The sequence below is a fragment of the Zootoca vivipara genome, chromosome 13, assembly GCF_965207765.1.
Source record: "Zootoca vivipara chromosome 13, rZooViv2.hap1.1, whole genome shotgun sequence".
Taxonomy (NCBI): domain Eukaryota; kingdom Metazoa; phylum Chordata; class Lepidosauria; order Squamata; family Lacertidae; genus Zootoca; species Zootoca vivipara.
The window spans coordinates 466,773-481,821 of NC_142596.1; the positions used below are offsets into that span (position 1 = coordinate 466,773).

The 15,049-nt window shown below is 50.2% G+C and overlaps 1 protein-coding gene across 1 annotated transcript in view; it reads left to right on the plus strand.

Moving 5' to 3' along the window:
- Positions 1 to 15,049, plus strand: part of CSPG4 (chondroitin sulfate proteoglycan 4) — a 102,526-nt gene that overhangs the window by 74,293 nt on the left and 13,184 nt on the right. The window contains exons 2-5 of the mRNA XM_035138148.3: positions 2,777 to 2,940; positions 4,534 to 8,103; positions 8,927 to 9,406; positions 11,916 to 12,092. Of these exons, the coding sequence (XP_034994039.3) occupies positions 2,777 to 2,940; positions 4,534 to 8,103; positions 8,927 to 9,406; positions 11,916 to 12,092 (4,391 nt within the window). The remainder of the gene's footprint in view (positions 1 to 2,776; positions 2,941 to 4,533; positions 8,104 to 8,926; positions 9,407 to 11,915; positions 12,093 to 15,049) is intronic.

Consider the following 15,049-nt stretch of genomic DNA (forward strand, 5'->3'; position numbering starts at 1 on the left):
CAGAGCAAATGACCATTGGGGATCTCCTCAGGTTTGCCATTTGTTCCCTGTTAGGCAAGGGGAAAACCTTTTGGACCCAGGCTTTCTAGGCACAGCAGAAGCAGAACGATGGACGAGCCCTTAGTCAGTTAACAAACTCATTTCATTGCAAGCTAAACTGCTCTTTGAGATGGGACAGGTGACAGGTAAGAAGCCGGAGGGAGATGGAGAGGGATATCGAACTGTTAACATTCCCATCTAGCATTTGTAATTGGTATTGCAAGGTTTGGGATGCCTTGATATTCAAGGCCATTTAAAAAAAATGAAAATAATTGGGGAGCAAGGATCGCAAATATCCAGTGGCAATCTGGCGCCAGCTTCCACGGGGATCTCTGCAGCCCACACCCATGGTAAAGACGGAGGGAGACAATGGGTGACCCCAGCACAGCCTGGCCTGATGCATTGGGAGGTTTCACCCACCAAAGGCTGTGTTGGCCGGTCAGGCTCCCCCCTGAATGGACACAGCCCTGCTTGGGTCAGGGGGGCGCGCGCTCCAGTGGCATCGGTGGTTTGCCCATCCCGGGTGCACAGTAGATATCTGCACTGCAGATATCTACTGCTGGAAATCCAAACCCTGTAGAAGGAATATGGTGACACTGGTATAAGGAAACATGCACAGGATCATGCAGAGAACTTGCTAACTCTCGGTCAATCTCCTGGGCAGCCTTACACTGTTTTGAGGCTTCTTTAACTGGCTTGCCGTGGAACTGCAGTGCCTGAGTGTAGCTAGGGAGGGGGGCATTTGCCACCCCCAAAATAAAGTAAATAAATAAAAATACTTAACTAAAAGTAGTTATTGTAGAAAGATTTTGACAGGCTTTTCTGAGTACTTGGGGTCAAAAGAAAGAAATTTAAAACAACTGTTGTTGAGACATTTCATTCTGAATCTGCTAGACTGAGCCAGACAGAGGAAGTGGCAGGTGGGTGTCCTGCCCTCCCCACATAAATCTGGGCTACACCCCTCCTGCCATGTGTGGAAGTGCTGATCCTTCTCAAGATGTTTAGTTTTCCCCAGAAAGCTGCAATTCCCAAGGTTCCCTAGGCATGGGTGTTTGCAAGGAGAAGCCCCCCCCCCCCCCGGTGAACAATAACCCCAAGATTTTCAGTACGTTGCTAGAATTTGTAAAACCTGAGATGTGAGGCAAAATGTACAGGCACTATTATTGGGGGGGGCAACCTTTCTGAGGCCAAATGCCAGTGGCAGGCAGGTCCATGGGGAAAACTGGGTGTGGTTCTAGAGGTACATTTTAAGAACTGACTCCAGGCACAAAGAGGCCCCTGGGGAGGCCTGAGGAACATCAGCTTCAGGTGCTGGAGAACCTGCTCCCTGCTTGGAAGGCATTTTCCATCTGGCCTGGGAGGGGGACTGGAACAAATTCTTGGGTTGGGGCAGTGTCTAGGGGTTCCTGTTGGGGGCTCTGTTATTGGTTTTACTGCCCTTGCTGTTAAAAATGGTTTTTGAATAACTTTTAAGCTATGGGTGTTATAATTTAGGGTTTTTTTGTTTTAAATAAAAGGGCATAGGAAATGTGTGGGTAGAGAAGAGCTGGGGAGAGGGGGGGGCAATCACAGTGGTTCAGGATAGGGTGAGGCATGGTGGGGCAGGCCACGTGAGGGGCACCCAGCCCAGGCAGGCAGTGACTGAGGCCCCGTTAGTCAGCAGCTCCCAAGAGTGTATGAATGGGAGGTGGCCTGCTCTTGATGGGAGTGGGGATGTAGCTTGGGGGTACTTCTGGGTCCATTGCTGTTGCTTGAGGCTCAGCTGGCCTCAGTGGCACCAAGTGCCTTCCTTCAGCTACGCCCCTATCTGGACAGGGAGAGCCTCTGATAGCCTCAAGGTTAGATTACTGCAATGCGTTATACATAGGGCTGCCTCTGAAGATGGTTCGGAAACTTCAACTAATGCAGAATTCAACAGCCAGGTTGTTCACTGGGGCAAGACACATAACGTCCTGACCTAACTTCACTGGCCGCCTTCATTTTTCTGTTTTTCAGGCGAAAACGTTGCTCTTCAACCAGGCCTTTGGCTGATTAACTTTCTATGTCCTTTAAATGTGTTTGTGGGAGGGCGGCATTATTGTTTAGTCTTGTTCTTGTTTCTATTATGTACTTTGTGGGGTTTTTCTATTTTTTTTTCTTTTTTGCTGTGAACTGCCCTGAGATCTTCGGATGAAGGGCAGTAGACAAATTTAATAAATAATCATGATCATAATCATAAAATTAAGAAGAGCATCTGCTGGATCAGGCCAATAGCCCATCCAGTTCAGTGTCCTTTTCTCACAGTGGCCACCCAGTTGCCTATGGGAAAATTCCAAGCAGGATCTGAGCATGAAGCACCCACCCCTCCTCCGGATTCCACCAATTGGCATTCAGAAAAGGTGTCAGAGAGAGAGAGAGAGAGAGAGAGAGAGAGAGGCTTCGTCCACTTTTGACTCTGGCCCTGCCGCCACTAGCTTTGGCCCCATGTGGGCATCCTGCCAGATTACCCCCCAGGGAATTTGACCCCCAAGAGAGAAAACAGGTTGCCCACCCCTAGTCTAGCATAGAGACTGACACTTTATGGCAAATGTTTCACATATTCTCAGTAGAACACCGATCTACATGGCTATGAAAGCCACAGGCTAGGCCTGTAGTTCTCCTACTAATCATATGAAATGACACCAGGTCCATAGTGCTGTGCAGGAAGATTGGAAGATTGCAGGCCAGGAGAGTTGACGGCAGAACATCTCTCTTTCAGTGTCCTTCTTTGGGGACGGCTATGTAGAGATGCCCTTCGCAAGCGCCTGCAGCACCATCCAGCTTCATCTGCAGTTCTACACCCGGCAGCGGAACGGACTCCTCTTCCTGGCTGCAGGGCAGAAGGACTATCTACTGTTGGAGCTCCGGGCTGGCATTCTACAGGTCAGTGCAATGTTCTCCTGCAGCTTTTACACCCAACAGTTTTCATTGAATGATTGTGCAGCTGTTGTTAGGGATGGGAGTGGATTTGGTCAGAACATGAATTTCCCCAGTTTGGGGAGCCTCACTCCCTACCCATTATGAGCAGGCACAGCTCCCTGGGGTTTTGTGTCCAGCTCCATTTCCTCCTGGTAGAAGGGTGGCATAGAAATCAAACAAATCAATCAATCCTGACACCAGGGGTACTTCCAGATGGCCCCATTTATTGAGCAATCATCCTCATTTGTTTGCATTGGCTATTTAATGAACATTCATTCTGGTTTCTTTCCAGGGAGGTTAGATGACCTTTCATCAAAGCCAAGTCTTGTCCCACACTTTCCAGAATGACTAATTTTTTTTTGAGGGAGTGGGTTTTTGTTGAGCAAGACCAATCAACTTATAATTGTGAAGCCTGGATTTGCCAGCATGTGATTGAATCCCACCTGAAACTAATGATGGTGTGGGAGTTCTCTCAGCCTTCCTGCCAATATCCTCCATTTTCAAGGCAGAAAAATAACAACCCCGTGATCTCAAAAAGGAGGAGGGGGTAGCTGTTGGCAGAGAAGGCTTGCTTCATCCATAGCTGAAAGTCATTCGCTTCAGAAGCACAATTTCCTGCAGGAGATTTATGGTTTCCTCTGCCTCCCAACTCATATCAAAAGGCAAAGGTAATATCTACAACCGAAGCCTTCCCAGAATTTCCCAGGGCTCCTGTGGCTTGGGAAGCTGTTGTTCTGCATGCCAGGAAAGGGAAGGAAGCCTCACAGAGAGGCTTCCTGCAGGGCCACCCTGCTTCACTTCTGCTAGGTAAATAAATGGGAAGGGGGCAGGTGGCAGGTGTCCAGAGGCTTGCAGGTGGGCTCTGAGGAAGGCATTTGAACTCCACCATGCTTGCAATGATGTCATTGGAAGCATAACAGGGTCTCAGTTAAAGACTGGACTGGAGAGGACTCAAACACTGGGCATTTGAAATGAACTTTTGATAGAGAGCAGGACTTTTTAAAGGTTTTAATTAACGTAACATCAAAATGACAAACAAAACAAAAAACATAATCAAGGTTCCAAAACATAACACAGGAGAACAGCACAAAGCTAGAGTTCATACTTTGGTGGGAGAAGAACATTTTTATACACTGTATCTAAATTTGACACATAGGAAATTGAATCCCACCAAACAGCTTAGAAATGTTCCTGATCCTCCTGACCCTTAGAAACAAGTAATTTGTGAGTTGCTTTCAAAAGATTCCACATGGTCAGATTCCACATATTCTTTAGAGGTTTAAGTCCCGTAGTGTCTTCCATTTCTGGGCCAAAGAAGTTCTCTCTGCAGTCAGCATTCACACAAGAAGTTCCTTAGATCACAAAGTCCAATTTTAAAACAAATGAATTCATCACATGGCCTGGCATAAACTCTCACTCAATTTGCAGCATTGAGATTGTGACACTAGCCTAGCTTACAGAGTTGTCAAAAGAGTTACTGTACTGAGCTAACAAACATAAGGCACACTGAACGTTCAGAAAATTCTAATGATTCTGATTTGCCTTCTCCTTTTGTAGGCCAGAGTGGACCTGGGCTCTGAAGAACTGACTCTCAAGTCCCCAGCAGGACCACATCTCAGTAACCTCACCATCCACGCTGTTGATCTGTTGATAGCCGATGGGTGGATGACCCTGATTGTGGATGGCCTTTTCAATACCTCTGTGGAAATCCCAGAGGATGAGCTGGACATCAATTATGGCCTCTATGTGGGAGGAACAGGGAGCCTGGAGCTGCCGTATCTCATCGGAATGAGTGTGCCCTTCAGGGGCTGCCTCCACATGGTGACGTTCAATGATCGCGATGTCCTATCCACATTGGCTTCTAGCAGTGGCACCAAGAGATCCCACGGCATCCGAGAGGGGTGCAGTGTAGAGTTCTCTGCTGGGCCCAATGATCCCCTTGGCTTTCTGGGACCAAACTCTTATATTGCGCTCCCCGGCTGGAGTGCAAGGAATGAAGGGACCCTTGAGTTTGTAATAACCACAAGCGTCAAGCAAGCCCCTCTGATCTATCAGTCAGGTCTTGAGAATGACTTCTTCTACCTGGAGATCTTTGACGGGCGCTTGAGAGGGGTGGTGGAGAAGGGCAATGGTGTTGTGGTGCTCCACAACAACGTTTACCTCAGCAATGAGGAGGAACACTACGTCAAGGTCTTCATGGATGTCCGGAAGTTTGAGATCCTCGTTGACTACTATGCCTCACAGACCTCCAACAAGGGCATTCACAGTCCCCTCGATCTTCAAGGGCCACTCTTCCTGGGAGGTCTGAATGAGAAGGCTGCCCAGAGAATGAGAGAGCGTGGGCTGGGTTTTATGTCTGGAAACAGCTTCTCTAACACCTCCTTTGTGGGCTGCCTGGAGGACCTGAGGATAAATGAGGAGAAGAGGAGTTTACAAGATGCTCTCATCACAAGGGACATAACAGCTGGCTGCAGGAAACTGGAGCAGTACTCTGACTACGATGACGCATATGAGCAGGATGAGGCCCCCACAAGCTCTGCTCCTGACCATTGGCATGGCCCTGTTATGGAATCATGTCGCCCTGATGCCAGCCTCCCCCCAGTCTTTGCTAACTTCACCAAATTGCTACATGTCAGTCCTTTGGTTGTTGCTGAAGGAGGTATGGCTTTTCTGGAGTGGCGACACACCCAGCCAACCATTGACCTGAACAGCGCTAACATCAGGCAGTCTCAGGTGGTTTTCAGCATCAACAGGGACCCAAGGCATGGGCAACTGGAGTTAGGAATCTCCCGGGCCAGGGGCAGAAGGAAATTCACTCTGTTGGACATCATTAATCGAAAAGTCAAGTACGTTCATGACGGCTCCGAGAGACCAATGGATCAGTTGCTGCTGGAGGTAACTGTCACTGCCAGGAAAGGGATCCCAGAGTGTCTGCAGCAAGGTCAGATCTATCTGCTACCCATAAAGATAAGTCCAGCCAATGATCCCCCTGAAGTGGTCTTTCCACAGGGAGATCACATGGTCATTCTGGAGCACACGCGCAAGCATCTCAACCCAGACATTGTCCGTGCACTTGATGATGATACCCCCTGCGACAGCTTACGATTCCAACTGCTTGGTGGGAAGAGAATGGAAGAAGGCTACATAGAATATGACTTCCACCCTGGAGTCCCAATTGAGGAGTTTTCCTGCAGGGACTTGGAAGCCGGTCATGTGGTCTATGTCCACCAAAATGGGCCCACATCAACCCTCATTGTCCAAGTTAATGATGGCATGGTGATGAGCCCAGTTGCTACCTTAAGGGTGGTTGCTGTGGAGCCAGACATCCAGGTACGCAACAACACAGGCCTGTTTGTCACGCAAGGGGGTGCAGTTCCTATCACCCTGGCCAACCTTTCTGTAGAGACCAATGCAGTACAGCAAAAAGTGCCCATCTTGTATCGCCTGACTATGCCCCTTCAATACGGTGAGATCCAAAAGCAAGGGAGCCTGGGTGGAGAATGGAAGAGGGTGGAGTCTTTCTACCAGCAGGATGTTGAGCAAGGGTGCATCCAATATTTCAGCACGGACGAAGATCACCATGCAGAAGATACAATTGAGAAGCTACAGTTTGTGGTCCAAGTGGGTCAGAAGACTTTGAGAAACAACACCTTCCTCATTAGGATCAAGAGGGCCACCATCAGGATGAAGACCATGATCCCCCTCCAGATGATGAATAAGAAAGAGAGGAACATCACCTCTGCTGATTTGGGGGCAGCCTTAGAGGAGCTGAGTTCTAGCTCAGAGCCTTTCCACTATGTCATAATTCAGCCACCCAGAAAGGGGAACCTCGAGCTTCGTGGCACAAGGCTGACTGAAGGCTTCGGTTTCACACAAGATGATTTGCAAAGCCATCAGCTCAGCTACAGCGCAACCATCCGAGACTCAAAGGAGACTGAAGACACCTTCCAATTCCGTGTCATAGCTGGAGAGCAATACTCCCCCATATATACTTACAGGATACAGGTTGGGGGGGACCCGGATGCCCCTATTCTGACCAATGTCCTTCTGTCTGTTTTGGAAGGAGGGCAGGCTGTCATCTCCAGGGACCACCTGTTTGTCAAGAGTGCAAACAGCATGAACTACGTGTATGAGGTAGTAGATGGTCCAACCCATGGGAAGCTGATCTGGAGGACACTTGAGCATGTGCCAGCCAGCAAGGAGGTGATAACAAAATTCACCAATGAAGACATCCTCCAAGGCCGCCTTGTTTACCAACATGATCATTCAGAGACCCTGGAAGACGATATTCCATTTGTGGCCATCAAGCAGGAAGAGGGAAGCTCTGACTTCGAGGCTGAGGATGTGAGAGGCGTTTTCAGGGTCTCTATTCAGCCTGTGAACAACCACCCTCCATTCCAGTTGGTCAACAAGGTCTTTAATGTGGTGCGGCACGGGCAGCGCTTGATGACCACTGATGATATTGCCTTCTTTGACAAGGACTCAGGATTCTCAGATACCCAGATAGTGTTAGTAAGGAAGGACATTCTTTTTGGTAGCATCATAGCTGTCGAGAACAGAAGCCGGCAAGTCTATCGTTTCACTCAGGATGACCTAAGGAAGAAGAAAATCCTCTTTGTCCACTCTGGAGCTGACCGGGGATGGATCCAGTTCCAGGTTTCTGATGGCCTGCATCAGGTGGCGGCTCTCTTGGAAGTGCAGGCTTCAGACCCTTACCTCAAAATCAGCAGCTCCACAGGCTTAGTCATCCACCAAGGCAGCCAAGGGACCATTGACTCCTCCATCCTCAGCTTGGAGACCAACATGGATGTCAGGACTGATGAAGACATTCTCTTCCGCATCGTAACCCCACCCAGATGGGGCATGATGCTGCGAGGTGGGCAGCAAGTGTCCTCTTTCACCCAGAGGGACCTGCTGGCAGGAGAGGTTCTTTACCAGCACAATGGGAGCAGGAATTCCCAAGACAAGATCCACTTTTCTGTCGAAGCAAACCAGGCGGCTGTTGACGCAGTGCTGAAGATTGTGATAGTTCTGGACCCCCATTCTAGCCCGCTAAACCTTGTTCACCATGAGAGAATACGGATTCTCCAAGGGGAAGCCATGGAGATCAAGAATGACTATTTGCTAGTAAGTTATGCTGTCCCTAGTTCTCTGTCCTTGAGCTTGGGAGAATATGAGGGATTGTCTTGGAGTTGCAAAGCAGGGGGTGTATATTTATTCTGCAGATTAATTATGTTGTCCTTTTTAAATCATATTTAAAAAATAGGCAGTCATCCTATGTACTCTATTTATTTCTAGCCCTAACAGACCACTTTTCACCATAGGTGGTCTAAAGGCGGTTTGCAGGACAATCAATAAAACAAGGCATCTATCAAATACTGTGGTGTTTAAACAAAACCACAGGTAACAGCATAATACAACTTACTCCTTTTTATTTTACTCAGCTTTTTCTCCAAGGAGCTTGATGTGGCATACATGGTTCTCCCCCTCCTCTTTAATCTCCACAACAACCCTGTGAGGTACTGGCAGACTGGCCTTAAGTCACTCACTCAGTGACTTTCATGGCTGAGTGGAAATTTGAATCCTGGTCTCCCAGGTCTTGGTCCAACACACTAATTACTGTACCACATTGGCTCTCTACTTAAAATCATAACACAACTTCCATTAAAGAAGCTTAGGATGCTAAAAAAGAGACCCCCCCCGTTTACCCCCATTAAGCTTGGATAGGGGAGGTGTAAAGACTTATTTCAACCCTAATTATGTGGGAGGGTGAGCATGGTGCCCATGATAGTCTATCCAGTTTGCAAATGGGCCCATGAGCCCCAAAAGGTTGGTGACCCCCATCCTATAGGATGCACCAGTCAACTACAGCAACTGGACCACAAGTGATGGTTTGGTATTCGCATTCCTGATTGACCACATTTTCTTTCCACCGTCATCCATCTTACAGGTTGAACATGAAGAGATCCCTCCCCAGGAGATCATCTACACTGTCACCATCTCCCCACTTTCAGGATTCTTAGTGGCCTTATCTCATGGCTCCACCTCGGACGAGCCTCCCAGCTTGGATCCCATTCAGACCTTCACCCAGGAGGACATAAATGAAGGCAAAGTCCTCTACCTCCATTCCAGCCCTGAGATACAGGGTGACCAGTTCACCGTTGACATCACAGCCAACGGGGTGGATGCCCTGGCAGGTGTTGTGGTGGACCTGGAGATCCTTCCTATTTCTGTCCCACTGGAGGTGTACAACATGACTGTGAATGAAGGGAGCTCCCAGGCGCTCTCCATGGACATCCTGAATATCCCCAGCACTTACTTCACGGCTCTTAAGGTGGAGCTTGTCATCCTTGAACCGCCAGAACATGGTGTTTTCCAGAAGGTGGAGAGACCTGAAGAGGGCAGCCTAAGTGCATTTTCTTGGTCTGAGGTAGGAAGGCAGCAACATCTGCCATTAACCTGAAGGCGGGTTGGTATTTCTGGCAATGCATGGGTGCGATGCATCAGTTTACTCAGCAGAAAGCCCCAGTGCTACATATATTCCATAGACAGGCATAGGTGTTTTTTTACAGGGCAATCATCTACATTTGCATTCTGTAGGGCTCACTGCCGGGAAGCTGGGATTATGCCTGGCGGGCTAGGATTGCAGGCATAAACACCACATTGTGCCAGCTCTAGGAACATAGGAAGCTGCTTGTGCTGCAATCCCATCCACACTAGATATTTAAAGCTGTATTTTACCACTTTAAACAGCCATGGCTTCCCCAAAGAGCCCTGAGAGCTGTGGCTTGTTAAGGGCACTGAGAGTTGTTAGGAGACTCCTGTCCACCTCCCAGTGCTACAATTCCTAGAGTGGCTTAACTATCAGTCCCTCTTCCTCCCAGGGAACTCTGGGAATTGTAGCTCTGTGAGGTGAATAGTGCTCTCCCCACAACTCTCAGCACGCTTAACAAGTTACAGTTCCCAGGATTCTGTGAGGGGAGCTGTCAGACGGTCGTCGTGGCTACTCTAGAGTAATTCCGCTTGAGTCCAGTTTGTCTTCAAAGACATTTATTGGGCTAATTATTTACAGTGTAGAGACAACTTAAAACATGACCTCTCATCCCGAATCAGAATCCGGCAATGGCGTACGTCTGTTCCTACGCCAGCAAAGTAGTCAGGGCACCCTAAAATGCCGCCCCCTTGACCTGCGTTGCGGCACTCTCCTTACTTCTTGCGCCGGAAGGAGCGATGCCCTTTCAGTTTCCTCCCTGAGTGGTCGGTGACCTGGCTCTGCAGCATCCCTGAGCCCCTGTCTGCATCTCTCCGCCCCCAAGCTTTCCCATTGTTCCTCACTCTGATTTCTCTCCCCCTCCAAGTCTCCCCCTCCCCCTCTGGCTGCTTCAGAACCACTGCTGCTCTCCATAATTGGCGAGGTGGACGTCAGGATGATGGGGGCTGGCTCCCTGTAGGGAGTCACCCTTACAGGAGCCATGGCTGTTTAAGGTGGCATTGTGGTGCTTTGAATGTACAATGGTACCTCGCAAGACGAATGCCTCGCGCAACGAAAACTCGCAAGACAAAAGCGTCTTGCGATGTTTTTGGCGCTTCGCAAGATGAAGTTTTCTATGGCCACGCTTCGCAAGATGAAGGTTTTCGGTGGGTTTTTTTTGTTTGTTTTTTGCCATGGCAAACCACGCTTCGCAAGACGAAAAATCTCGCTAGAAAAAGCGACTCGTGGAACGAATTACTTTTGTCTTGCGAGGCACCACTGTCTAGTGCAAATGGGGCCTGAGCCAAGCTATTGATTCATCTAGTGTAGTATTGTCTCCACTGACTGGCAGCTGCTCTTCAGAGTTACAGGCGGGGGGGGGGGGAGAAGGCACATTATTGACTGGTGCTCTCTTTCTCAAGTTCTAGCTCCAAAACACAATCTGGAAATTGAGGAAGGGGCTTTGTTTTGTGTGGTGTCCTCACCTTCCGCTCCATAAGTCCTTCCATCTAATCCAAGCCAGCACAACAAAAACCCTCCAGCCTTATGGGATAGACTTAATAAACCTCCTGGCTTAGCTGCCTGACTAGAACTTTGAAAGTGGGGTGGGGCCCCCATAAGCACAAGAAACCTGTGATCCACAAGCCAGAGCATGGTAGAAAATAGTGGCTCAGAAGCATGGACCTAGGCTAAGAATTGGAGAACAGGTTGTCTCTGAAAAGCTCAGGACTTTTGATCAGTACCAAAACTGAATTCACAATCCCTTCAAGCAAATAGCCACCCCTGGTTCCCCCCCCCATAACTTTTAGTGACTTAATGTAGGGAGGAATGCTTTTTAGTTTTTGCTATTGTTAGCCAATTAGGAATAAAAAATCCCTGTCCACCTATTCCTCCTGAAGTCTAGACCTCTGGGGCTTAGGAAAACAAAAAGCTTGGACGCTGAGTTTTTAAGCATGGATGTGCTCCTAGAAAGAGAGTGGCAAAAGGGAAGGACTGCCTGGAGATGCCAGGATCTGAACTTCAGACCTTCTGCATGCCAAGCAGGTCCTCTGCCACTGAGCTGTGGCTCTTCTGTCCTCCCCACACTAACCAGCCATGGCTCTCCAGGGTTGCAGCCAAGGGTCTTTTCCAGTGCGCCCTGGAGACACCCAAACCAATGGCTTCAAGTTACAAGAAAGGAGATTCCAGCTAAACACCAGGAAGAACTTTCTGTCTGTCAGAGCTCTTTGATAGCAAAAGGGCCCATCTCAGAAAGTGGTGGGCTCTCCTTCCTTGGAGGATTTTAAAGACAGGTCAGGTGGTCATCCCTCAGGGATTCTTCAGCTGCAATTCCTGCATTGCAGGGGGTTGCACTAGATGACTAGTGGGGGGGGGGACCATCCAACTCTACAATTCTTTGATTCTATGATACTGAGAATAGAACCTGGGACCTGTTGCAGACAAATGTCTGTGTCCTCTTTGCATTCAGGTGGAGCATCAGCTTGTCCAATACATGCATGACGGCAGTGAGTCTTTGGTTGACAGATTCACAGTGGTCGCCAACATCTCCAAGCACAACCAAGAGAGCCAACCCAGGACGGTCTACATTGACATTCTCCCAAGCAATGACGAGGCTCCGGTGCTGATGGTCAACATGGGACTGCAGGTAAGGGGTGGAATGGGGTCTTTGAGGATGCTGGGATGAGGAGCTGAACAGAAATCTCAGCCAGGTTGCAGCTGATAACTGGAAATGTTGGCAGCTGGTGGAGGGGAACAGTAAAGGTAAATCCAATCAGCTGTGATAGCACACAGAGAGATATGGTTGCATCGCCCCAGTCTCTGAGCAGCAAGAGACATCAGGGGTGCCTGTGATCACTTTGGGTTTGGTTTCCTTGGAATGAAGGCCAATGGAGACTGTGGTGTCTTTAGGATATATGGAGAGGCTTACAGCATTGACACCCCAACAGATCTTGCCTCCCCATTAGGTTTCCAGCGAAGTCCCAACTCACAGAAGAGATACACTTCTCTGTGTCTCCAGCTTCCAGCATCACCCAAAACTCATCCACACACAGTGCTCCCCCTTGTTCTCCAGGGTGAGGCCCACCCATTTGTTACTATGGAAACCTCTGACATGTGAATGGAAGTAGTTAACTGGCTGGCCAAGTTGAATAAAATATGGGGGGGGTAAGCCCCGCCCCGCAAAATGATTACAAGACACAGTGCATGCACACCATTTGAATGGCAATGCCCATCAACCCCGGGGGTACCTGAGACCCCACCTTTTCTGTGACATATCTATGATGTCTTGATGATGCATCCTGAGATGTATTATGGGAAACTTTAAAATACTGATGTAACCATTGTTTGGGGCTTCTGGCTGTTTGACTTTGTGGTAGTGGGAAATCTTGTTGCAACAATAAGGATAAGGCCTACTGGCTGCTGTTTTGCTTCTATCTCCTGTGCATGCCATGTGGCATAATCTATGCCTCTCATTAGCCTGCTGCCCCCAGGGAACTGAAGGATGTTATCCAGTCACTGGGATTGCAGCGTCAGATTCTGTCTATGGCACGGGTGTCAAACACAAGGCCCGGGGGCCTAATCCGGCCCGCCAGACCTCGTCATGTGGCCCGCGTAGCCGCCGCCATTAGCCACTGGCAGTAGTTCTGGAGCCTGCGATTGGCCGAGGGTCAAAACCGGGGGCGGGGCTGCAGGCGGAGGCCGGGGCGCTGGAGCCGCGCTGACGGCCTTGGCCAGTGAATTTCAATTTCAAATGAGGCTGAGGGAGGCGGTGGCACAGCGGCCAGACGGGGAAGTGAGATGCAGGAGGAGGAGGAGGAAGCCCGCCGAGGAGGTAGGAAAGCCCTACAGGCGCCACCGGCAAAGTTGGTGCCGGGACGGAGCAGCGCTGGATTTTTTTTTTTGGCGGGCTTTGCTGTTGTCTCTGAGAGCGAGTGAGGCGGCACTGGGGAGCCGCCGCCCGCCGCTTCCCTTCCTCTCCTCGGCTGCATCCGGGAGGTGGGCAAGCGAGCGGGCGAAAGGGACGCAGAGTGAGCCTGAGGGGGAAGTAGGCGAAGCGCAACAGCCGCTCTCTTGATGGAGCCGGGTTTCTCTTCCCTCTTCCCCCGTTTTCTCCTCATAGACACTTGGGAGGGTGCCTGGCTTTTGCTCTGCCCCCCCCACCCCCGAGCCGCCCTTTGGCTTCTCAGTTCCGGCGGAGCTGCTCCCCGGGGGGGCGGCCGGGAGGGAGGCGGCGGCGGCGGCACGGGTTCCTGCTCTTCCCGCTCTGCCGCCGCCTCCTCTCAGCCCCTCGTGATGTAGGGCTCCAGATGGAGTCGCCTCGCGGTTTGAGTAGGTGGGAGGGGAATTTTTTTGGGGGGGGAGGTTTTCAAGCCTCCTCTGCCTGCAGTCCCAGTAGGGAGAGGCGGCGGCGAAGACGACAACAGTGCGGGTGGGGGGAAGAGCAGCTCTGAGGCGAAGATGCACGTCCGCTGGGGCTGCCGCCGCCTTCCTCCTCGGGAAATCCGCTGCCCTCCCTCAGCGCGAGGGGAAGGGACTCTGGCGCTGAGGAGGGAGGATGCAAAAGCAAAGCAGGGAGCTGGCGCTGCACCGCATGTTCCTGCCCCTCTCCAAAGCATGGGGTGGGTTGCAGCGTGTGGCATCCTGCGTGTGGTTTGGGTGTGCGCAGGGCGGGAGAGGGAAGCCCTCTTTCCATCTGCAGGTTTTTAATCCCAGCAGTGGCTTTCTCCTTCCTGCCGAAGGTTTAGTTGAGCCACCCCCCGAAGCTGTTGATCCCCACCTTTTGTTCAAATTTCCCTCGTTTACATCCCCTCCCACACACGCGCCACGACGCAGGAATGTGATCCGCGTGGGGGCGGGAATGAGCTTACATTATTACAAAAAACAGTAATAATTGAATGCAGTGACAATAATTTATGATAATAAAGAGTGGACGCATAGTCCTACAGACACAACCGGCCCTTTGAGGGTGACCAAACTGCTGATGCGGCCCCCGATGAATTTGAGTTTGACATCCCTGGTCTATGGGATGGCAGGGGTGGCCCCATCTTGTCCTTTACCACAGGCAGCAAAAGATATTGGATCATTCCTGATCCCACAACCCTAAGCCTTTCAAGTTAGATTTTGATCAGGCATCCCCAAACTGCGGCTCTCCAGATGTTTTGGCCCACAACTCCCATGATCCCTAGCTAACAGGACCAGTGGTCGGGGAAGATGGGAACTGTAGTCCAAAATATCTGGAGGGCCAAATTTGGGGATGCCTGCTTTGGATCACTCCCTACTGTGTATAGTGAGAGCCAGCATTGGTTAGATTGTGGGCCTGCAGCCTGGGAAGTTAATTGGGTGGCCTTGAGCCAGTCAACAATGGCCTTACCTACCTCACAGGATTGTTGTGAAATTAATATGGGGGGGGAGCTGTGGTTGCCACTTTCAGCTCATTGGAGGAAATGTGGGGTCCCAGTGCAATTATAAACATGATAGTCTCCAGATGTTGTTGTGTTCAGCTGCTTGCCCAGTGTGGCCAGTGGTGAGGGATGATGGGAGTTGTAGTTAATCAATGCCTGAAGAGCTACAGGTTCCCCACCCTCCCAGGCACCAGAATCTGAC